At 36.2% G+C, this 25,780-nt stretch overlaps 1 protein-coding gene across 1 annotated transcript; it reads right to left on the bottom strand.

Moving 5' to 3' along the window:
* Window positions 1-878: 878 nt before the first annotated feature.
* cbln1 (cerebellin 1 precursor) lies at window positions 879-23,932 on the bottom strand. Its single transcript, XM_028004231.1, has 3 exons — window positions 23,327-23,932; window positions 22,296-22,415; window positions 879-3,673 (listed from the first exon to the last, which is right to left on the bottom strand). The coding sequence occupies exons 1-3, from the start codon at window positions 23,582-23,584 to the stop codon at window positions 3,476-3,478; spliced, it is 576 nt and encodes a 191-aa protein (XP_027860032.1). The 5' UTR covers window positions 23,585-23,932; the 3' UTR covers window positions 879-3,475.
* Between the last annotated feature and the right edge of the window lie 1,848 nt (window positions 23,933-25,780).

Below are 25,780 nucleotides of genomic sequence, written 5' to 3'. Positions count from 1 at the left end.
GCCCTAATACTCTTTATAAACAACCATCCCCCACTGCGAAGAGAGATCCGAACAAAATGGCTGTTAATGTAAATTCAATATTTTAAAGCATGACTAACACAGACTGTACAGCTTTGTTCACTTCCTTCGCTGCCATTGATAAAACTGCAGGAAAACTACAATTCTAAAATAGTACAGAAAATTAATTTCATTGTTCACAACTTCTTCTGTTCGCTGACTAGAAATTCTACAGAAGACAATCCAGCTCTATAGGAGAAATCCCAGATGAGAACCAAGCAGAATTGTGTAGGCTAATAAAGTGCCTTTATGGTAATATTTGTTATGAATTAGCAATACATAAACTGAAACAAGGAAAAAAAAAAGAAAGAAAGGCCGGAACGAAAGAAACCAGGACATAAGAAAGGAAAGGAAAAACAAATGAATAGAAGTAGGAAACAGGGACGGAAAGATTGTAGAAATAAAAGAAAAGGATAAGGAATAGTCTGTAAATACAAATTATTTTTGTATACTTATTTAGACCTGAAAAATATTGATATCAGGACAGGAAGTGAAAGAGGTCAGACATCTCAAAGCACAAATACAGAAACGACAAGAAGGCGACAGAAAAACAAGACTGAGGTAAGTAAAATAAAATCCAACCGAAAAAGACGAGACGCATAACCGTAGTGGGAACTAATGTTTGCTTGTTATTCCAGCAATAATTTTCCCCCCGGAGCTCATTAAAGTCTGGAGAGAAACGATCCACAAAACCTTAAAAAACCAACCGAGTGGAGACGGCGAAGGAGGAACACGAAGCAGGTGTGAGATTTCAAATTTCACAGAAAATAAATGAACAGAAGAGCTGAGGAGGGCCAGAGAAAGAAAAAAGAGGCTGCAGGTACCGCAGAAACCGATGGGTTTTACAGAAATAACGTAAAAATGACACAAAACCAGAAAAGCCTCCATCTGCATGCAGGTTTCTGGGTGTTTAACAAACTACCAGGACAGATGTTTGTTTGGTTTAAGAAAAATAAAAGTACAATTTCATTTTATTGAGTTCTTCAAAGCAAATAAAAAAAACTTCAGAAATTGATTCAATTAATAAATAATAATCGCAAAGTCTAAATATGATATTTTTACAGTCAATAATAATAATAGACCTTTTACGCTATCATTATCTATAGAAGTAGTAGTTTTAGCCGTTTAGCCACAATTTGTTCGACACAAAACAAAAACAAGAAGCATGTTTTTAATCAGCAGAATGGCAGCTTCAGATTTTTCCACACAATCAATATTAGGTTTCTGTTTCTCTTTTATATAACACTCAAGTACAGAAATACAGATAATATAGTCATCAGTCAAATTCATTACCTAGTAGTACCATTATTATCATCATAATACCAGGAGAATAAAAACAGTGGCTGTGATATATTTATATTTGTGTGCGTGTGTATGGATGTGTGTGTAAATATATATATATTTATGTGTATATATATATATTGTTAAAGTTCCATGGTAGCAGGGTTCAAAGTTCACAGTCCAACACGAAGAGAAGCGAAGGACAGTCCGTGCTTCGAAGCGAACAAACACCGGGCGGTCCAGGGCGGAGGGACAAAATGGTGGCCAGTTGGGGAATGTGGTGAAAAATAAACCAAAGGAGGATGAAATAAAAATCTGTACTTCATGGAAAGCAGCACAGAGTAAAAGAGAGGAGGGTCCAAAAAATGAGGAAGTTTGTTTCTGAAGAACAGCAGCAGGAATGAGGCGAATTAAATAAATAAAACTCCACTTGACCTGAACAGGAATTAGAAATTCAGATGACAAAAGGGTAACTATAGTGTTTGTTGAAATAAAAAATACTTGGTTTGTTTGTTACAAGAGTGTAAAAACTTACGAGCTAGTTAAGTAAGCTACTTCTCCCAATGAATGCTTTATTATCTTACCCATATAATTAATTACAATTTGATTCAACCTTTCATTTTTATACACTGTTTACACCTGTACATATGTAGCTAACATGCAAAACCAGAATTAAATAAATTTAATTGTATTATTTTTAATTGTCATCTTGGAGTTAAACTACTTTTACGTTTACTGAAATATTTAATTTTACTTTCCAAACATTTTGGTGATTTAAAAACGCCCAATCATGTTTTTCATCAAAGTTCTGGATAGTTTGTTTGGTTTGTTTCTTCAGTAAAAAAAAATACTTGTCACGTTTGGTCCTCCTTACAACTTGGAGTTAAAATACTTTCACGTTTACTGACTCATTCCTCGGCTTCTGAATTTCAGCGGAAAGCAGTAAATGTATAAACGTGTTCACTCACTGAGCATTAATACAGTAAAAACATGTTTAGAAACATCTGACTTATATTTAGCGTTAAACTGGGCGGAGCTTATGTTAGGCTTAGAGAAACATCAAATAGCTACGTTTAGTCTCATCCACAGAATGAAGGTTTAACAAAGTGATTTATGTTTACTTATTCAATGTTTATTTTTTTAAATATCTTAAATATGGCTAAACTTTCCATACCATATTTTAAATTATATTTACGTTTGTCTTGTCGTGTTTGTTAATTTTTTGCTCGTTCTGTCAGACTGTTTTGCTTCGTTACGGTAAGTTAGTTTTGGTTAAAGCGTGTTTGCTGCGTGTTCACAAAGTTTACAGTGGAAATGTTGTTCGCCTATTATATCCCACAACTAGTTCATAAGAAATCTTAACAGTGATTTGAATTCATTAAGGTCTTAAATTTCAATAATAATCTGGGAAGGAATTTAAAATTTAAAAGGTAATATCTGTGATATAGAGGAAAATATGCACCTCTGACTTAAGAAATAAATTACAAAAGAGAAAATGTGGGATAATTCACTACGTTTTAACAGTAACATTAAAGTCAATCATATTGAAAAAATTAAACCAGCATCCCCAGGCTGCAATCACATAATTAGAGGTTTGTGTTACATGTTTAAATTAATTTTTTTTTAAGTGAAACCAAGAACAAATCTTGCTCTAAATGACAAAAATAAAAAATAACAGAAACGAAAAGAGTTTTTCTCTTGAGAACATTCTTCAGAGTTGATGTTTAAGGAGACCGATGGATGAAGGGATGATAAACGGATGGCTGGGTGAAGGAGTGAGGAGGAAAGAGGGGATTCTTACGCTTCAGGACACGATAAGATGATCAGCTGCGTTTTTCAGCAGAGAGTAAAAAAAGTTTTGGCTGTCCAAAGCTGCAGTTAAGCCACAAAGAAAATGGAGAGGAAAAGGATGGATGAAGGGATGGATGAAAGGAGGAAGTGGAGAAGGTGGCCATTTTCTCTCATGTACCAGCTTTTCTTAATTCCTTTAATCAAACTTCATCTTAAATCATCGTCCGTTGTCACGCCCTCTCTTTTCTTCTTCTTCTCTTCCTCCAGCTCATTTGTGTCCTTTTTTTCCCGCTTCTGAACTTTCCGTCCTCCTCCTTTGTTTCCATCCCCAGCTCCTTCTTCCTCTCTACAACGGGAACACCAGGAACCCGGAGAAAGTGGAGAATTTCCATCCGCCCATCAGGTGTCCTTTTTCCAGTTTGAGGTAGGCCCGGTCACCCTTCTCCATCTGGATCAGAACGCCGTTGCTGGCAGCTTCGCGTGTCACATCATGGTCGTCGGCGAATGCAGAGATCACCGGCCAGCCGTTGTGCATCAGGCTCACCTGGACGAGGAAAAACACAAACCGGGTAAGTCTACAGAAATAAATTTGCCCTTTAAAAATGTGTTAAAGGAGCATTTCTCAATTGTAAAGACTTGTCAGCATAAATATTTATCTTTGATATTATAATATTAGGCCCGTCACAATAAATTGTCCCAGAAGTTATTGCAATAAACAATAATAGTGTTATTTTGAGATCACCTTCAAGTAATATTGTGGTAATGGCATAATAATCCCCAAACACATTCTAAAGATTTTTAATTTCTAGTATGAAAAACCCTGAAATTAAACAAACTCTTTTTCTACATGACTGTAAACAATGAAAAGAGGCTGTAAAAACAGGTTAGCACTCGGCCAGCCACAGCAAGCAATAAATCAATTCATCTCATGATAAATTACAACAAGCTCAATAATTTCCATTTGGGAGATTTATCGTCTTTCTCTTTTCTCTCTTTTTACCAAAAACTGGATAAAAGTCTTCAGTCTGGAGCTTTGGTCTTGTCTTGGACTTTATAATTAATTTTATTTAATGTTTCTGTTTTGTCTATTTCAGAATATTTAAAAAGTGTTCCAGTTCAGTTCCAGTATGAAATGTTCATTAGAATTTAAAGTTTATTGATCTTTGAGAACGTGTTTTTGCATTATGCCTTAATAATAATATTATTAGAAAATGGTCTCCAAACAACAATATTATTGTTTATTGCGATAATTTCTGGGACAATTTATCTTCCAGCAAAACTTTTACTGTGACAGGCTTATTTAGTACAAATGGATTTTTAGCAATACTGGTCCACATGTAGACCAGGGATTATTATAAACAGTGATATTAGGTTCAAATAAATTAGCTCTTCATTTATGCAACACATCCAATAATTATGTGGTTATTTTGGAACAGCATATTTATCTGTAGTTTTATACAGTCAGCACATTATTAATAGATTTGCCAAGATGGAGGGTCTCTTTCTTCCTCCCGAATTCAACAAAACCCCCACAGAGCCAATGACGGAGAAAAAGAAAAAGACGTAGAGTGTGTCTGACTCAACAAATATTTCAATAGGGAATAACATCTTGGTACAGAAAGAAGTGTCTGTCAGAAACGTTTCCCCCTCTTCTTTAAACAGGCAACAGCTTTCATCACTTCTCTTTGGAGCTACAACAGAAACACAGGCTCTCCTGGGATTTGATTCCCCTTCTTATGCTTCACTTTAAATAACAACATTGTTTTGTGCCGGCTCTGGTAACAGCGCAGTAGTAAAACAAACTGAAACGAATGCTGGGGAAACGTCTTGTTTTTATGCAGAAATACATTTTATAAGCCGAGTGGGATTACAGGCCATCCTGCGAGAAGATGCTGAGCCTCCTGATGGGAAAAGGGAAACAACACGGTTTCTCTTGTATTTAATTTCTACAGCTGCTTGTACAATCATGTTTCTGCAAGAATATACAGAAGTAGAGGAAGCCGCTATATTATTTTTGTTCTCTAGCTCAGATTTTGGAGAACTGAGGCAAAGCTTCGTTTCCAGCACAAAGAATCAGAATCATTTTGCACATGAAATAGGCATGAAAGAAATCAATCAATACATCAGTGTTAATGGAGAGAATTTACTCAATAATTTCAGTTACAGAAAAAAAACAAGTTATTTGTCGTTTTCTGTTTTGATCATTTCTTTCCTTTTTATATCCTGCTCTTATATTTTATTCCTTCTGTTTAGTTATTCTCATTGTTTGAGTTTCAATTTGATTCATTAGATTAGTCTTTATTTGTGTTTCTGATTTTCTTTTCTTTCATTTTCCGTTTCTGTAGTTTCATAATATAACCCTCCTCATTCCGGCTGCTAATCATTGTCTCATCATTTGCCCCCCCGTTTCTGCCCCAGCTGCATCCAATCACCTGTCACACTATCTGTATTTCCATAACCCATGTGCACAAAACTTTGTCAATATTCTGCTAGTTATGACAAAATGTAATTTCGCAATTGCTGCGTTTCCAATAAATAAGCTAAACAATTGAAATCACATGTGAACAAGTTTGTTCGCACTTTAAGTCACTGAAAAACATGCAGCGCCATCATCCTCTAACTACTTCCTGTCTTCTACTTTGTGGTTTGCGCCACTGGCAGCATCCAGTTGTTGATCATGGGACTCATGAATTAGGCGTTTCCATCTACTGGTGTGGTGCGAGTCAACCAGACTAAGGAAAGCGTAATTTCGTCAGATGTTGGCGGTTGACAGAGGGCAGTAATAAACCAGGTGTGGAGGTGGAAAACTAGCCACCTCCACACCTGGTGGAGGCATGGACTAGCATGGACAACACATCTCAAGCCGAAAAGCCCTCCTCTCAGAGCCACCGGTTGGCACTTCAAGTTTTTTCTGAGGTTCTTGCCTCTGCTAAGGCACAGATGGATGGGATCCTTCCACCACTCCCATCACATTCAGCAAAAGTGTTTCCATTTTATTTGAACAGATTAACTCTTTTTGGGAAAAGCCTCAAACCACCTCAAGGATGTGTCAACTTTTTTGAGTAAGTCATTTCAAATTTTGCTGTTCCTGTCAACCTTTCCTAATGCGATACTTCAAAATGTACATCAACATCCATTGATGGAAACACTGCTATTGAATCCAGTTCAGTTTAATTATATGGAGCAGATTCATATCAAATGTCATATCAAACAGCAGCAACTAAAAACAACTTCTGAACTCTTCTGTACATCAAAGTATCATAGAGTAAAAATGGAGACCATCTGTCTTGATGGCTGAGGTTTGCTCCAAACTGGGTCAACAGAACAATGATCCCAAGCACTGTGACAAAACTACAGCAGAATGGCTGAAATAAAACAAACAAGGGTACTGCAATGGTCTAAGTCAAAATCCAGATCTCTGATGAAAATGCAAAAAAAAAAGTTTTAATCCATTTTAATTTGATATAGTTGCATTTCCTTCACTATAAAAGGAAATGTACAAGCAAATCCCCGTACAGCTATAAAGCTGTAAACTGTTTTGTGAGCATTTGACAAACTGCTTCAATGCTTTTTTTGGTCTCAGATATTTATTGGAAAAAGTTTGTATAATAATTTATTAGGTCTTTATGTTTGGATAACAGTTGAGTGGGTTTAGTTTACAGGCAGCTCAGACAACTTTATAACAGCAGTCATGATAAAAACATTTTATTTGTATACATTTATTGAAAACCACTCAATAAGCTGCCCTCTTTTAAGTCAACTTATATATTCAAGGATAAAAACATTGAATTTGAAGTTCTTTGCTGAAGAATGACGTTTGAGGATGTAGAGTTTTCCTAGCTTCTTTACATCAATGAAAACATGAAGCTTTTAACAGCAGAAGAATCAATTTCCCTCAAAAGTTCTCACCTGAGCGCTAAGTTAGTGAAAATATTTCCTTTCACCCCACAAAAATATGTAATTGTAAAACTGTCACTAACTGATGGAGCGAAGTCATAAACATCCCATAATTATACACTTAACCAGCTCATTTGGCCTGATGGTCAGGACGGCGTGTGTGTGTGTGTGTGTGTGTGTGTGTGGGCAGGAGATGGAGAGCCTGTCAGAGTCAAGAGCTCTCTTGGCCTGGCACTCCTCTTAATAGAAAACTGAACTTGGCGACTCACTCAGGCTGGATGAGTGTTGGGGTGTGTGTGTGTGTGTGTGTGTGTGTGCGCGTCGCTTTGTACAGCTCATATATGAATCTGATAAAAACACTCAGCCTACACTTAAATTATTTTTTTCAATTGACAGAACAGAAAAAGAGAAAAGGTCAGGGCCAAAAAAAGAACACTTCAAAATCTTGAAAATGTATTCATTTAAGTCTGAAGAATATATTAGAGGATATAAATTTCCCAAAAGAAAACTTTGCCTTTCAATTACAAAGTACTGTATATGTTGCCTGTAAACGTAATGTTACGTATACGTCCACGAACAAACCATTTTAGATTGTGTAGAGAATATTTCTGAACCTGCTGTCAAATAGTTTCACTTTTTATCCTCCATTTATGTTACTATACTCACCAAAAAAATTTATTTGGATCTAAACATGGATTTTTGTGCTCATCTTCTGAATTGGATAGCATGTTTCGTGACCGGGCGGGTTACCTTTACTGAGGCCTCTCTAGCCTCCTGCCTCAGCAGCATTTCCGTTACAAATGTGCAAAATGTTTTTGATATTCTGTGAATGTCAAACACAATTTTGCAATTGCGGTGTTTCCCTTAAATAGGAAAACCAATTAAAATCACACAAATAAGCTTATTCACAACAGTAATTTAAGTCTGAAAAATATCAAAATTTACAAAAAAAGCATTGATTTTCAATTATAAAGCGTGTGCTGCCTTTAAAGTTGCAATAACTTCCACGTAATGTCATGTAGATGTTCACATACACTAACGACCATTTTACATTGTGCAGAGAATATTTTTGAAGCTACTGTCAAATAGTTTCACTTTTTTTCCATTTATGTTGCCATGCTCAAAACATATATATTTTTGGATCTCAATGTGGATTTTAGCTTGTATCATTTTTTAATAAGTCATTAAAAAAAAAACATGGCTGCAGCGACGACGTAAACACTTGAATAAGATTCAGATTTCAGCCCCATTGCAAAGCAACTTTATTTACATTATTTAAAGTGTTAGTATATAAAGATAAAAACACAATGTTATACAAAACAAACCAATATGATAATAGTTTAAAAATAATAATATTAATAATGGGCGCAGTAAAAATTAAGCTTCTTGCAGATTATTGGTGTATAGTAACTAAAAGCTCCAAACTCTTGAAATAGATATTAGTAGATACTTGGCACTCATGGTCACACCTGGATGTGAACAGTCCATTTCCAGAGAAAGCAGGATGGATGGTGGCACACAGACACCTTGTGTGTGTCCATGAACATTTTGGGACTAGAGTAAAAATTGTCCATGTAAAAATGGTGCCAAGAGAGGATGTGTGAATGAGGTTCATGACTTCATCATAAGAGTTTTGCCAGTGTACATACTAAATCTGATGGTGCAGCCAGGACTATTGTTTAAAATCTTAACGTCAGAATTGAGATTTTGGAAACAATCAGTTTATTGTTGTCCCAATAAATCTGAATTCTTATTATTCTAACTTTTATTCCACAATAAGGCTAAATAAATGGTACTATAAATACCCATCCATAACAATTTTTTTGTTTTTGTCACAACTTGTGACGAAAACAAAAATAAAATTAAAATTTTCGTTGTAAGACAAATATAACTACAGCTACTGAAAAAGAATGAATATATGTGACATATTAAAGAAGATACAAAACACAAATCCAGTAAATAAACAATGTGCAAACCTGACCTTAAGGTTGTTTCACCAATTAATTTAAACTTTATAAACACATTTATGGTCTAGCTTCCTGTAAATCAGGGCAAAGCATATCAGAGAATAACATAAGTCCAAGTGTAGTGATGGATTCAGACCTGAACTTTCAGAGCCACATAAAGACAGTTAAAAATTCAGCCTTCTATTACATGAAGAACAATTGCAGGACTGAAAGACTAATGTGCCACCAAGAGACAGAGAAAGTGTTTTACTCCACCTTCATGCAACACTAAACTGATTTGTACATGTTTGTAATCACAGACATTTTAGAGTTGAAAAAATGGCAATTATGCTGTGAGATTTATCATTAATTCAAAAATAGCATTTTGTCCCCAAAAGAAAAGGCTTTGGTTTGTATGACAGGAACAGATGATACTGAGGCAGATAAAAAAGAAAGCAGAGGTTAAAAAAAACCCAAATAAAAGTGGCGCAGTGGAAAGAACAGGCTCAGGGAGATTGGGACATGGTTTCTGTCCAAAGTGCAAAAACTGATTCCAAACAGACATGGCAGACAACAGCATCCCACAATGCTCAGATACACCTGCTTCCAGGTCACTGAGGTGGAAATCAAACCTCAAACACCAGCTCTCTGAGGTGTGGGTTAGCAACGCTGTTCAGGCGCTAAATGTTTAAAACTGTTATCCTAAATTAATGGCTTTCTGGCTTTAACAAAGTGTGTAAAATCAGCGCTGCATACACTGATGTCAAACATTTACATACAAACCCAGAAGGCTGTTTTAAATCTAAATAAGGATCTGATGTCTCAAGCAAAACAAAAGTTTATTATCAAAATGTCCAAATTTTCAGATTTCTGATTTTAGTTTTTGTAAAATTTAGGCTCTTTCTGCAAGTTTTTGTCTTTGTAATACCTGCAAATCAACAGACTTGTTCGGTACCACTTGATAATTGCTTTTCACTTTTTTGACCATTAATATTAGTCCGTTGGGAAAAAAAAGCAGCAGGAAACATTTTCTTGTTGCTTACTTGGAAATTAGGAGAAGTTTAAAATTATCATAAAATAATTGATATAAGAAGAAATGTGGAAATGGTGAGAATAAAAAGAGGAAAAAAAAGTTGAAATGACTGGACAAGTTGGAATTACAAGTTGAAAATGAGAAAAAAGTGTAAATGAGTCAAAATGATGAGAAGATAGTTGAAATTACAAGAAAAAAGGCTGAAAAACTAACAAAGTTGAATGTTTGCAAAAATACTCAGTAAGATGTCATAAAAGTGAAATGACAGTAACTCAACAATAAAGTCAAAATGACAAGAAAAAATTTGACATGACTAGAAAATCAAAATTATGAAAAAAGTTCAAATGACCAAAAGAAGTCAAAGTAAAAGTATAGGTATATTAACAATTAAGTCGGATGGATGAGTAAATACTCAAAATGACTGTCAAGCAAATTGTCTTCTGGGGAATAAATGTTTAAAGTTAAAAACAGATAAAAAATCAAAGTTTATACTCATTATTATTAAATCACTGTCAAATCAAAGTAATATATTATTTTTTATCAACCACGCTAACATATATGTAATACTTATTTTTGAATAATTGTTTTGTCCAAGAAACAAAAAAAGGCTAAGCATGAATGTTGTTCCATATTTGTGAAAACAACATTTAACCCTTTCATGCATGAATTATGATCCTTTGTGTCAGAATTTTTTTCCATTTTTAAAAGAATTTTTCTTAAGGCATAAAAAAAGGTAGGAAAAATTTTTTGTAAAAAAAAAATATATATATATATTATTTTTTTTTTTATGTGATCAATTGTAATTTTGTCCAAATACAAAGTTGTTATTTGAAAAATACATCAGTAGTATTTTTCCTTAGGGGTTATCTGATGTCACAATATTTTTTTTACTTGCAAGAGTCGTCTACAGTAGAAGGAGGGACCGGGTCGGTTCTCATGCTTTTTTGTCTGTCGGCCATATTGTGTTTCACAAAAATAATTTCTTGCATTTGCAGCTGATGGCCAGTAGTTGATGGTATATTTTATGATGCATTAGTGTCCACTTCAGTGGTCTGTGTGCATTTATAACATAAAAATCCACAGGAAGCACAAGAAAATGGCTTTTAGATAGCTGTCCACTGTAGTGACCACTATGCATGAAAGGGCTAAGCATCTTTTAAAATCAATCTAAAGTATGTATTTTAAAACAAAGGCAAAAGGGGACTAATTAGTTTGTTAGATGGTCGTGAAACCACAGGGATCATTTTAATTTAACATTTTAAACAACTTTAAGATCTGGAAACCAAAGAAACATACCGTCTTCACACAGTCCAAACATTTAGTCCATTCTCTCTGGTTGACGAGTCGTTGCCGGGTCGATAATGCCAACATAACTTCACATGGAAACACAGAGGTTTTTCAGCACCAAACACAACAATGATCCGGTTTGAAATTGCAGGCTGTTATTATCCACTAACATGTTTCCCGTTGACATTTCCAGTTTGAGACGATTCAAATTGCAAAGGTTAGCTGTAACAGGCGGTGTAAAATCTCCATGATCCAAACCATAACCTACTCCACAATGTTCTGATTCACCCGTGTTTTCTCAACACACACACACACAGCTGCTTGGGGTAAGTGTGTGAGGTTATGGCAGTGATGTATAGCAGCAATAAAACCATGAAACTGTGGTCATCGCCTGTATGAATCAACCCCACATTGTGATTCTTTACCTCCTCTCCAACATGCAGAAGCACAGATAGTCTATAATTACCACCATAAAAATAAAAAAAGGATGAACGTGAGGCAGTGCACAACATCAGACTGCAATTGATCTGCATTCATTATTGGAAAAGGCAGAGTAACGGGAAAAAAGAGAAAGAAGAGGATTGGGATATAAGGAGAGTGACAAAAGGGGGTTCAAAGGCAGAAGGATGTGGAGAAAAAGAAAAATTCAAAATGTACTAAAGAGAAAAATCTGACATCTCAGTGCAGCACTTAATGCTTAATGACATCCTGTTGCATCACGACTTCCTGTCCAGATTTTGACATGACAATAATGCTTTTCTGGTTTTGCATTTCACAACCTGTCTTCTTGTCCTCATTTGCAAATCATCTCTTTTCAGATCCACATCTTTCTCCTTTAGATTCTCTACTTTCCTTTCTGAGCCGTTTTTCTTAAAACTTTTTTGTTTCCACACAACCAGGACTAAAGACAATGGACTCCTTCAAAGGGAGACGTTATTTACCTCTGATGAAGGAATAAAAAAAAGTACAGAGAAAGTGACCAAAGAGTAAACATGAAAAAATAGATACATTTAAAAAATAAGAGCGAAACCTTCTGGGGAAAACAAATACTGATGTGAAGAAACTATAGAAACGGTGCAGGAAAATACCAGGGACGTTTATGTGGAAAGAACAATTTAAAGACAAATGCTGCTGCTTTTCTGGCCGATGACTGATATTTAAAGATATCCGACATTACCTGATGTTTAAACGCCATTAAAAAACAACCACACCGCAGACATGGCCTCTCAGCTTCAGTTAAAACCCCCACAATCTCAATCTCTCATCAATCTCTCAGTCACATGAAAAATACCACAGGACCAACTCCCAAACGGCAACAAAGTGGACATCAACACCGGTTGTTGATATCAGTCTGGTTCTACTTATGACTGATACCAGCATGGTAAAAAAAACAAAAAACAAATAACAGCATCGTCCAAAACCGATGTTAATAGCGACATATTGTCCATTCCGAACACAAGCAAAGCATAAAATAACAATAATCTTTTTTGCATAAAAAACATAGAAATAAATAAAAGAAATTCAGGAGGAAATTCTCCCACATCCACAAACGGATGAGTCAAGACTGTGGTCAAGAGCTTTGCATAGATATATAACAGGGTACTTTTTTGAAATACCCTCCAGTCTTAGCCAGGAGGAGCATGTAGACATTTAAAAGTGGTCCAAAAATGGAGCCTTGAGGAACCCCACATATGATCTTTGTTAGATTACATTTACGATTACGATGGTCAACAGGTCCAAATACAGGAATAATGCAAAATCCAAAAGAAACTCAAAAAACAAAAGCAACAGAAAAATGGTGCAACCACAGAAAACAAAAGGGAAAATGCTGCAAACAACAAAAGCAGCAACTATGAAACTCCAAACTCGTGCCACAAAATGGGAGTCCTCCAGACCACTAGGGGGAGTCGACCACCAACAACCTGACACTTAATAAAGACAGGGTCTACTGTCTTTATTTACGTACGAGCTAATAAATTTTTTTTTAATCACAAAACCAGAGACTAAATATATCAATACCTTGCATGTTGTATTTATCATACAAACAATCCGTCAACGCCACCCATCGATCCCACCACTCATTTCTCTCTCTGTCCATACATCTCTTAAAGTTAGGTTTTTGAAGATTTTATAACTAAAGTCTAACTTGTATCTGCAGAAATATCTGCAGTGAATTAATTAAATTCAAAGTCAACCTCTGCATTTACACTTTGAAAATGGGTTGAGAATTTTGGGAATTTTATTCTGGATTTGTGAAAGGAGAACACGGTGAGGACAGTCTCTGCCAAATCACAGCTGATCCAATCAAAACACTTTCTCCAGTTTTAGACTGTCCTCCATAAGACGGAGGCTGTTGCTGTTAATAACAATGTCCCTCTGCAGTAATGTTCTCTGCTCTCCTTAGGAGGCAAAAAAGTCATTCTTATTTCTTATTGGTCTGATGGAACAACCTCTTGGATCCAAGCGAACAGTTTGTCTCTGGTTCTGCTTCCAAATAAAAAATATCAAAAGTTTCCTTCATTTAAACAGGAAAACATGACATGTCGTCTTCTTCAACTGAAAAATATCTGCTTTTAATATTCAACACATAAACCATAATTTGGTTCTACAATTAGAGATGCACCCATCCACTATTTTTTATTTCCGATGCGATGTAAATATCAGATATTGAGATATTTCACTTTTTGCAAATACAAAGTGCAAAACAAAATCCTCACAACAACAGATTTTGCCTCAGTGCTGCAGGCACTGATGACTTCATGATTCAATGCGCCACACTTACAGAAAACACTTTTAACAAAATATGTCTACCAGAACGATTGCCGTTGTGTCAAAGAAATGCGCACATCTTCAAAGTGAATGGTAAAATAATAAATATTTCTAAATTGCTAACTTAAAAGACTACTTGGCTGAAATATTTGGTTGGTTTTTGTATTTCAGATGTTAGACATTGATGTTTTGAATATAAAATTTATTAGTCCAGTTGGATGAACTGGACCACAATGATAAAAGCTACATTTTGTCATCGTAATGGATGCCATCATCCCAGTTTAAAACAGTAGTAACAAACAGACCTCCCTCCTTTTTAAAAAACTAAAAACATTGAGAAGTGATGGTTTGAATAAAATATACTGCTGACAAACCATTTTGATTTACTAATGCTGTAGGGCTGTACAGTACATCTGCATTAATGTTGGAAAGTAAGATTGAGCCAAGAAGCAACATTACCGCTGTGGTTGTCGAAAGTCTAGGGAAATGTACATAATATCAAAAATATTGGTTATGGAGACCATGATGTTTAAAGACTTTATTTAATAGACAATTTATTTGGACGACTAGCCCCTCAACTTTTATTGGACAGTTGGACAGATAGAAATATTTCAAGACTTAATTTTAATTATTTACAGACATTTAATAAATTATTAAACAAATTATTTAAAAGTAGTTAAAGTTATGACACATTTATTTAATGATCTGTTTAATTTTGTCCCATTTGGCCCTCCATAGTCAGCCATAAAAATATTAACATCGGAGATCAATATTGGTGCATCCCTAAAAAACATAATTGATTGGTTCTTAATCACAAATAATCAGTACTTTTAATCAGTCACCAGATTCTGCAGAAAGCTGCCCATCAGCCAGGTTGTTAAATCTTACATTTAAACTCAGTCGGTTGGATTAATGCTGAGCAATAACAACAAATAGCGAGTCTGCTGAGTCACCGGTTTCTCTGAGTTGCCACGGTGACGCCCAAGTTAAAGCTTGTTGTGGCCAGAAATCGAAAATTATCTCCTGTGTTTAATTTGGGTTGTATGACCCAAATTAAAGACACAACCCAGAAGAAATGCTTCACTTTCATTTCAAATGAAGTTGCATTTTGATGCCTTAAACGCATGTTTAATTATGGAAAACTAATCTATTGTTGGTAAATACAGAAATAATTGAAAATAACTCATTATTGCACTTTGAGGACTGAAATAAGTGTAAAAATGTTCTCTCATGTCTTGAATATTTTGTTAAAACAGCCTATTTATGCAAATAACTAAATGAGTAATGTCCTTCAGAAACTGCTGGCAATGAAATTCTAAACTAGAAATAATAAATAATAAAATAGAAATTTTATTACAAAAAATTTTAGTATAAATAATAGGATGATTAAAATTATCGTAATTTGAGGGGGTGGGCATGTATAGTTTATCATTTATAGTGATAAATCTGACAAGAACTTTCATTTATCGTCACGATAAATTGCAAGTAATGACATTTGAAACCCTCAAAAAATGTTCCTATTGTCGGGATTGTTGATTTTACCATCAGTTGATCATTTATTTGTTTTTTCTTCTAGATATCATAAATACTGTCAAGCTTGTGTGAATCAAAGTTCAGTGAATATTCTATCGGGTGATTATATATTGATTTTGATCACTTGTCTATTGCAATATAGATCATTATTGATTTATTGTCCATCTATTCCAAAAAATAAATTCGATTCCTACTAAAATAACACATAATGTTGTCCAATTGACGAGCGTTGGACAGAGGAACTGGTCTAATAATGCTTTGAAAATGAAGAGAAATTTCAAACTCCATGCAGAAAGATCCAGAAAGTTACCAGCTGCACCTCCCTCCCGCCTGAAAATAATACCCAACAGGATTAAACACATTAAATATAAAAAAAGAAACATTCCCACATCATCATCATCATCTAATCTTTTTCACATATGAGCAAAAATCAACCTTCTGTAATGTTCTGCCAAACTGAACACACATCTATTGGATAAAAACCAAACCATGCATCTGGCTTGAACACTTTTTGTTTGTGTGTCTACGTTACTCATAATTCACATAAATCTGTTCATGCAGACACCTTGTGGGAACTAACGTCTCTTTTGGCAGCAAAAATAAAGTCCCAGCAAGGAAAATAAATCAATTCTGAGAAGAGATTCTGGTTTAAAGTTCGACCGAGGATACATTTAGATAAGCAGCAGTTAGTTAGCTGCACAGTTTGTCTCCAGTAATGAGAGGAAAGCAAATTAAAGAGAGTCTTCTCTGTTATCGCTCATCCCAAACTGTGCAGAGAAACGTTTTTTATAAGATAATTATCATAGTTATTTGTCTCTAATTGCTACACATAATTTAAAAGGATGCCCTTCTTTTGCACTGATATATTTTGAGCCTTTATCTCCCGACAAAAGAATTTCACTCAACTCAGCCACCATGTTTTACTTACAAATAGATTTATTAAAATAAAAAAGAAGAACCTAATGAACATGACTGAAAGGTGAGATTTTATATTTGACCTTTTGGGATAATTTCCGAAGCGTTGTTCTGCACTCCTGGATTCTTATTAGTGTTGCCATCAATGAATATCAATTTACATGTTATGTATGATCACCATGACCTTTTCTGCAAAGATCAGAAAGTATGGCTCCACATTATTATGTTTGGCAGATAAAAGGTAACATCTTAGATCTATAAGTCCATCCACGAAGAAACGCAAAATGATCTCAGTAAGGTAGAAACATGAATCTTATCGGATCTCTTAAGAGAAACATTACTAGACATAAAATAAAGGTACTAAATATTAGATAAACTGTATTTTATCCCAACATTAGGATGAACAAAAATTGTTATTGACCTTTTATTCCATCACTTCCCCTACAAAGGGCAGAACTAAAGTCAAACAGGATTAAAAGAAGATTTTTTGTTTTGTTTTTTCATCAATGTGTGTTAAAATCGTAAAAAATCGTGGATAAACATGAAAACATGGCAACCTTCTAGCATGTGAGACTGACCCAAAGGCTGTGTGCTACACGATGACACTCTCGCTTACACTAAGAAATAGAACATGAGTCTGGTAGAATATTCAATAATTTCACTGAACTCCGATCCAGAACCGCACAGCATTCTGGGAGATGTAGGCAGATTAAAGGCTTTTAGCTGCTCAACTTCTCACGGCTAACGACGCTAGATTGGTGGAAACAAAACACTCACTCACTGGTTACCTAACAACTCACTCACTCACTCCTTGGTTGCCTAGCAACAACTGGCTGAGTAACATGCGCAGCAGCAGGTTAAAGTTTTGCTATAACGTAGTGGGGTGAAAACTGGATAAAATCAGGAAAAGTCACGCCAGTAGTTTGTCAGTAATTCAGATATTTAAAACAAAACTATTCAATAACTATTAACACTGACTTCTACAAAATGCTTATATTGTGTTACTTTTCCAGCCATATCATCCAGTCTTAATGATAACTATTTTTAACTATGAAGGGGGACAAAAAAAATACCAAAACGAAATGGAGAGTAAACAACAAAAATGGTCAAAAGGATGGGAACATTTTAACAACTTCTTCTTAACAGCCATATTCCAATCTTTACACCCCACAAAAATCTGATTTGTGCCACTTAACTTATCAACTTGACTTTGCTATTTTTACTGACTTTTCAGTTAAAAAAAATGGTCTTGACCAAACTCTTAGTAGGGAGTTTAGCCTGTTTAATAATCAGTGATCACCTAGAAAGCAGAAAATCGCTGAACTTCTAGAAGAAACCAGATACAGTAAATCAGGACATACACAATGGCTGAAGCAAGCAGTGTCGACAGTTAGCTTTCTCTTTATGAGCTTCCTTTGTTTTATGTTCTGCACTGTTAATCTTATTATGATCTTTTGACGATATTGTCAGCTCCCATTGCTCAACAACTTTAAAATCGATCTGTAGACGGCAGTATCTGTTACTACGTCCGTGAACAGAGCGCTGCTGTGTGACGTCAGCGTTCTTCTTCTGCAGGTCGCTTCAGTCATAAACTATTCACACAAAAGTCTGACTGGGGTCACGTTTAATTAGTAGCATGAATGACCATGCAAAAAAACTGATTTCAGACAAAAATAAATAGAAATTGGAATCAAGGATCAATTTTCCTGGACGATAAATTGTCCCAGAAGTTTATTGTGATCAACGACAATATTGTTTAGAGATAATTTTTCAGTAATATAATGGTAATGGCATAGTAATACAAGAACACATTCTGAACTTTAAATTCTAATAAACATTTAACCATAAAACTGGAAGACATTTTAAATATCCAAAATAAATAGAAACAACGAATAAAATGAATTATCAAGTGTCTGTAAACAAAATAGTCCTTGAAAAAGCCTCACTGAGACCAAAGCACCAGACTGAAGACTTTAATCATCCACTTTTTGGTAGAAAGAGAGGAGAGAAAATCTAATAATTATGCAAATGGAAATTAAGTTTGTTTTAATTTCTAGACTGTTTTAACAACAGAAAACACATGAATACAACTTAATATTTCCAACATTTTAGAGAAAGCAAGCTTTGTTTGGCCCACTCAGAAACCACATCAGAATAAAGTAGCATGTGCAATTATAGAGGGAATAATAGAAACCACAATCATTTTGGTGGTTTTTGGGAGAGATGCAGAGTTTCATCGTTTATATGTAAAGATGTCATAGTCCCAACAGAATGACCTTCTGTAAATGCTGTTATTATGAGGGCGGTGTATGAAGAAGCAGTTCCTTAAGATCCATAATGCGCCCAGCATGGGAGGCATTTTAGTTTCCTCCTGAAACTCCCAATTAGAACTCAGACGCAACATTAACACCAGGCCTTTACGGACGCGAGCTGAGTACGCCGACATTTACAATACATCTGCAAAAATATTCCCAATTCACCACTAAACCTTCTGCTGTTCAACTTTGAGGACAAAAAAAAAGTAAATGTTGAGTCAGTTTTATCTAATTTCAGAAGAAATCCTTTAATCTCCAAACCATCATTGCGATTGGTGGACACTGCTGGTTGCTGTTTAGTTAGTTTTGTCAAATCTCTGTGGTAAGTTCCAAACAAGTTTTCAGCTTGGCCAGCTTGAATAGAGCATCCAAAAAGTGCTTTCTTGTTCCCTTGGTAAGAGAATCTACCAAAGGCCATTTTTTGCAGTACTTTCAACTAGATGTGCACCAATAAATCAAGTCCAATTTTCTTAATTTTTGGAGATGCGCAAGTGGTCAATGAGAAACCAATCTCATCTACCTCTGGTCTGAAAATCAGACACTCTCCTTTCGCTCTACCATGACAAAACTATAGTCACCCCATTGTTAGCTTAGATGCTATATGTAGCGACTTTTCAGCCAAAAAATAAATAAATTGATATTGGCCAAAAAATCAGCGTTTTAATGATTCCTTCGGTTATCAGCAAAACAAAAAACCTGCAATCAGGGTACCACTACTTCCACCAGCATATACTGTTGTCAACGAGACTCAGTTAAACTTAAATCTATCAGATAAAGTGTTTAAAAGTCACAGGAAGCTGGTTTGTGGATTGACCAACATAAATCGCCTGATAGTCCAGCAGATTTGGTTCGATTCGGACCAAAATAACATTTGTTAATTTTCAGCTGCTGCGGTTTGCTTTCTCACTGCACTGTCAAATGAACCAAACCATTGGAAAACCCTGTTCCCCTCCTTTCCTGTAGGGGCGCTGCAACAACAACCACTGAATGAATACGACATGAAAACCTCTGAAGACACTGAGCGCAACTTCCTGCTTTACAAAATCTAAACAGAAATGGAGTAGGGACAGATTTTAGTATTAGGAGGATTTCTCTTTGGTAAAAATCCATGAGTCATTTTTTCCGCTACCGTGAGACTAGAGCGTTTGTTTTGGTTGTATTCACCCAGAATGCCGTGCACTATAGTCTATAGTCTATACCTTTATGCTTTTAAAGTGGTTCAAGAGCATTATTTGTGTTTGTGGAGCAATTATTGCTGTACCATGCAGTCATTTACAAAAGTAAACTGTTTTTATTGTCATTTTTGTCATCACAATAGTACCGCAAAATATTATGATACAGCTTTAAGTCCAAGCCTAATCTCAAAACCTGATGCTCCAGTTTTGATTAAAAACTTTATCATAAATGTTTTACTTGGAAAAGATTCTTATTTTAAAGAGAGGCAAGAAGATGAGGCCCGTCACGACAAATTTAGGTGGACGATAAATTGTCCCAGAAGTTATGGCAATAAACAATAACATTGTTATAGTAATGGCATAATAATGCAAGAGCACATTCGCGAAGATCAATAAGCTTTAAATTCTATTGAACACTCAACACTGGAACTGGAAGACATTTTAAATATAAAAATAAACAAATAAGACAACAGAAACAACAAATAAAATGAATTATGATGTCTTGAAAGAAAACCATCCTTCAAAAAAGAGCTAGTTAAGATCAAAGCACCAAACTGCAGACCAGTTTTGGCAGAAAGGGAGAAAAGAGAAAAACAGTAAATCGTGCAAATTGAGCTTGTTTCAATTTGTCAGGCGATTAATTGATATGAAGCCTAGGCGCAAATTCAAACTGGAAGACTCTTTTATCCCCACCGGGACCCGTTAATTGAAGCGACCTGCCCACAATCGTTGACCTATCAACGCCGGACCAAGCCACGTCACGTCCAATCATCGACCAAGTCCCAGCTGATAAGGACCTTCATTCATGGCGTCCTTCGCTCTCCAGCTGAGCTCAACCCACCACCACCCCTTCTCCTCCATTCGCCCGGTCCTGAGGCCCGCACCCTTCTTCAACCTCCACCACCAGTGCCGGGCCCTGGGGGATGACGTTCCTAACAGCATCGGGGATGCTCATCTGAAGCCTATCGCTAACGCTGCGATAACCGTTATCCCCAGCCAGGGCCCGAGCGCCAAAGACTTTAAATTCTGTTTGTCAATAAACTCTTCTAATTGTCTTCTCATCTCCGTCTGAGTCTCTCCAGATTGAAGTATTGTTTATTATGACAACGCTATAGAAGATCAAATCTAAAGTCAGTGAATTTATTTATTCCAGTCTGTTAAGGCCGGAGATGAAAACAGTTGCATCTGAAGGAAGATGTGCAGAAGTAGAGTGAATACGAGCTGAAGGGTCACATCGCAGGCAGATGAGATACCTTTCATTTGCAACATTTTTGTTTTAATTGGTAGAAAAATTGCTTGCTTTTATCACCTTTCACATTTTCATCCAGAAATCCAGGTAGAAAACTGTTTATTCTTCCCTCCACATCCAAAACCTGCTAATCAATGGTTCCTCCAGATGTGTGGCCTTCTTCAAACCTCGCTGAACCTCTTCCTTCTCCTTCCATCTTCTCCAATTATTTGCTCAACCAATATCTTGGTTCCTGTAGCTCTCCCCGTTTGCTCTTCATTCTTCCTCGTCTCTTCTTCTCTTCCTCCCGCTGCCTCTCATCTCCTGAACGCTCCACGGTGGCCGTCTCTCAGGCAATTAAGCGGTGGGAGTTTTCAGTGTAGCAGATGTGCAGGACGGATGACGGGCGGCGCGTTGGACAGATATGATGTCAGTTTATGTAGAGAACTGAAGTATTTCTGCTCACTTAAATATTCAAAAAATGAAGTGAAAGATGCCGTCCAAGCAGGAGATTGAATAAAAGTTAAACTGAATTGCTGTTTTAATCACATTAAATAAATGTAAGCAGCAGATTTAGACAAAAATCATTTTCTGCACAATCCATACAGTCTTAATTACCTCAAGCAGTCATGACTGGTGGACTTACAGTTTATTATCACCCGTTCATTCATTTAGTTCCCCAATAATAAAAGTAAAACCACTTTATATTGCATCTCTTGCAACATAATTTGCGAGAGATGCATTGTAATTTCTGCTGGGTGGCTTCTAGCGCAGCATGTCAAAGGCTAAAAATGAATTTTAGCGCTTTGACGCATCAAAAGAATCAAGAGAGCATCTATGGAGGTGCGAAACACAAATACTTTGACATTAGGTTTTATGTTTATGTTTGTGTCTGATTAAACTAAATACTAAAAGAATTATGAAAAACAGCATTTCCATTCGTGTCCATCACGGCTCTCTTGACAGATTCCAACCAGATTCTCATAAAAACTTTTATGAGAAAATAAACGGACGCACGGCACATTTAACACATACACACACACACAGTTAGACTTATTAAACAGCTACCTGTATGGCTTGGCTGTTGTAGACTTTGACTACATAGAAGCTAAAACTGTAAATCCCTTTCCGCGGCGCGATGAAGTTACTTCGTTCCTCGTCAAAATTCCTCCCAATGTTTACTAAAACCTGGAAGAAAAGAAAAAACATATTATAAAATTGTTTCTGTGAAAACAAAAGCAGTTTTTTGAGAACATGATGACATTTTAAGTAAAAAACCCCACTTAAAATAGAAGAAAAAAGTGAATTTTTTCAACCCAACTGAAGAAAAACTCACATTAAATCTCAAATTGTAGATAATCACAAGTATGTTTCTAAATCAAAACAGTTTCCTGAGGCTATAACCTCAAGTTTTATGTTCTTTCATAAACTTTAAGGAAGATTCAAAACGAAAAATTATAGATCATTATTTTCTGTAGCTGTCCGTATACCTTTATGAATAATGACTGAGATGCTGGTTAAGGAAAAAATTAATAGTTTTTCCATCTTTTATGACACAGTAAGCAAGACTGGGAAGAATTTAAAGAATAATATCCAAAAGGAAAGGCTGCAAAACTGAAATAATAAGGATACAGTTTTCTAACAACAAAAAGAAGGAGAATCATACTTTGTATTAGTTTACATTCCCTTGATTTAGCAAATTCCATCATTAATTCACCATATTTACGATACACAAGTGAAAAGAACTGGTCTGATTTATTTTAATTTTAACAGAATTTGACTTTTTTATAGTTAAATACATGAAATCTGCACAAATGTTTTATTCATTTAAAACACTGAGGTGGACGAAAAAATGTGCATCGCCATCATTTCTGCAAAGTTAAAAAATTTATTTAGAGTTTTAAGAGAAAAGACAAATCGGAACAGCTTCACGGATCAACGTAAGACAGAAAAAAACAAATAATGATCATAAATATTTAGTTATTTGAGCCAAACTTAACATATTTTCTCTGTAAACTGACCCAAAACCAACTGACACCAACCGCCCGGACCGTTAAATAATTTTTAAAAAACATAATATGAGATGTTTTTAGACCCACCTGGTCAAAGTAGATGACCATGGTTCGGTTGCTCATCTCGGACGGCTCGTGGTTGGTGTTCCGGACCGCGGAGAAAGCCACCTTCGCGCTGCCGGAGCGCACCGAGATGCCGAGCGCCGTGCCCGTCGGGTCCGAGGTCGGGTTGGAGTCGCACACCACCAGGCACTTCCCCTCCAACACGATGGGTTCGGTCTCATTCTGAGCCCGAACCGGGCCAGCAGCGAGCCAGGCGGCACTCAGCAGGCACAGCACCAACATTCCGGACCAGAAAGTAAAAAAAAAAAAAAGAAAAGAAAAAAAAGCCCCAACAATAGCAGAAGTTTAAACCTGCGCGAGCCGCTCCGTTCTGCTGCGGTTAACGGTTAAACTCCGACCCGGATGGACTCGCTGGTGTTCGCTCCGGTCCAGTCCCGGTCGCTCAGCCGGTCTCCTCCTCTTGTCGCACCTGTCAGCGGCTCCTGTTCCGGAACAAACAGAGGGAGAGTCGCGCGCCGAGCGGGCGGACAGCAGCACTCATAGCAGCAGCGCGGGAGGGGAAGCTCCGTCTGCTCTCTGGCGCGCGCCTCAATTATTGATAGGCAAGATGTGAGAGTTCTGAACACAAAAGGCTCGCGAGGAGGAGACCCCTCCCTCCGTTCCCGCGGTAAACGACAACTCATAAGGATTGGCGCGTGCGCGTATGTGAGATTTTCCAATCAGCGCGTGCCGACCGCCCCTTTTTCCCGCCCTTCGCTTCCTCCTTTAACTTAATCCCAGTTCTCTTTATCTCTCCATCTATAAAAAACTATCTGCATCCTGGAGTTGTTGTTTTTCCTCTTTTTTTGTTTCACATATTTTACACAGTCAAGAGATCACTTTCTAGAAAAATCTTTAAAATTTTGAGATTAATCTAAGAATTTTTCTAGAAAAAAGTAGGAAAATTCTGAGTTTCTAAAGCCGGCAATATTCTACAGAACATTAAATTTTCAACATTTCTACATAATCTTTGACTGAGTTTCAAAACTTGATAATCTTTCAGCTTTTGTCCTTTTTCTGAGTTTCAAAAGCAAAAAAATTAAAATTTTGAAACTCAGTCAGTACCTTTTGATTTTTAAAGCTTAGAAATTTTGAAGATTTTTCTAGAAATTTTCTGAGATTCATTTTCCAGCAAATTAAAGTTTCAAAAGTCAAACATTTTTTACTTTTGAAACTCAGTGAAAAATGTTGTAGAAATTTTGAAAATTTCTAATTTTCTATAAATGTTTGAAATTTCCATGTTTTATTGTCAGAAATTTCTTAGGTTAATCTGAAAATATCTTTTTTTTCTGGAAAATGTTTGACTTTTCAAACCCAGGAATTTTCTTGTTTATTGTTTTTTCAATAAATATTCTGAGATTAATATAAAAATGTATGAGTCTCCATAAACTTTTCTAACACGGTACTTCAAATTGTGCAGAAAATCAATGTTGATGGAAACACGGTTATTGAAATCTATCAGTCTTGAAACTGTTACAAAGCCTTTTCTAAGTCTACGGGGCTCCATAAATGGAAAAATGAGAAACAGTGGCGAACATTCCATAAAAAAGGCAGAACTGCCAAAGTTACTTCAAAAGGACACCAGCCACTCATTCAAGAAGTCACAAAAGGACCATAAATAAAGTGCTAAAGGGATTAACTTATTAGAGAGAGGGTGGGCAAAAATGGCATCCATAGAGAGAGTTATATTGTGGAAACCACTGCTAACCAAAAAGGACACAAAGGTTTGTCGAACACTTCCCAAAAAATCTTAATGAACCTCTAGACCTTTGAGAAAATATCCTGGAAGGAAAGGAAAAGTGGAACTTGTCCCGTAACTTCTGGTACAAAATAAACAGTATCGATCTCCATACTGTTGATACTGATAGTGGTAGGTAGAGTGTATACTCAAATGACTGAATAACTTCATTAACCAAAAAGGTGATGGGCCTTTCCAGGCATTTCTCTGTTTGGGGGTCGTCTGGATGTCGACTTTTCAAAAATGTGTGTTTTGATCAAATACTGCTTCGGAAAGTTATAATTTTTGTATCCTGGTGAGTTGTTTTAGTAACTGTACATTTGTTGAAAAGGAAATGCTTCTTTGACCACTCACCATGTCAAGGAATTTATATTTATCTCACGCGTTTTATTTTTCTACCCAGTTGTTCCATTATTTCTTGGGTTTTATCATTTTTCCATGCCCTTCCAGTCTCTGTCATACTTTCTACCTCCCTGGTTTCCCTCCAATCCTGCAGTTTTCATCCCTGTCTCTATCCCAGTGGGTTTTCCCTCGGCGTCTAATATGAGCTGACGGTGAGTGACAGGCCAGAAAGACTTCAGTGTGACGCCTGGCGCTGGGGACGAGCCACATCTACTCTCCGTCTGTCCACCTTTTCTCCTCCAGACAAACACAGATCCTCATTTTCTTCTTCTTTCCCGGGATCACACTGCTCTGTTGGA

The sequence above is a fragment of the Xiphophorus couchianus genome, chromosome 2 (genome assembly GCF_001444195.1).
Source record: "Xiphophorus couchianus chromosome 2, X_couchianus-1.0, whole genome shotgun sequence".
Lineage (NCBI taxonomy): Eukaryota > Metazoa > Chordata > Actinopteri > Cyprinodontiformes > Poeciliidae > Xiphophorus > Xiphophorus couchianus.
Note: the sequence above shows the minus strand (reverse complement) of the source record. Positions and strands in the feature narration are given on the sequence as shown.

Bases quoted from the DNA above. Each gene is read 5' to 3' on its own strand.
- cbln1 (XM_028004231.1), bottom strand. From the start codon at position 23,584: ATGTTGGTGCTGTGCCTGCTGAGTGCCGCCTGGCTCGCTGCTGGCCCG. The intron at 22,416-23,326 runs GTGGGTCTAAAA...CTTTTCTTCCAG, and splicing joins TGGTCATCTACTTTGACCAG to GTTTTAGTAAACATTGGGAG. The intron at 3,674-22,295 runs GTAGCTGTTTAA...TTCCTCGTCCAG, and splicing joins ACAACAGCCAAGCCATACAG to GTGAGCCTGATGCACAACGG.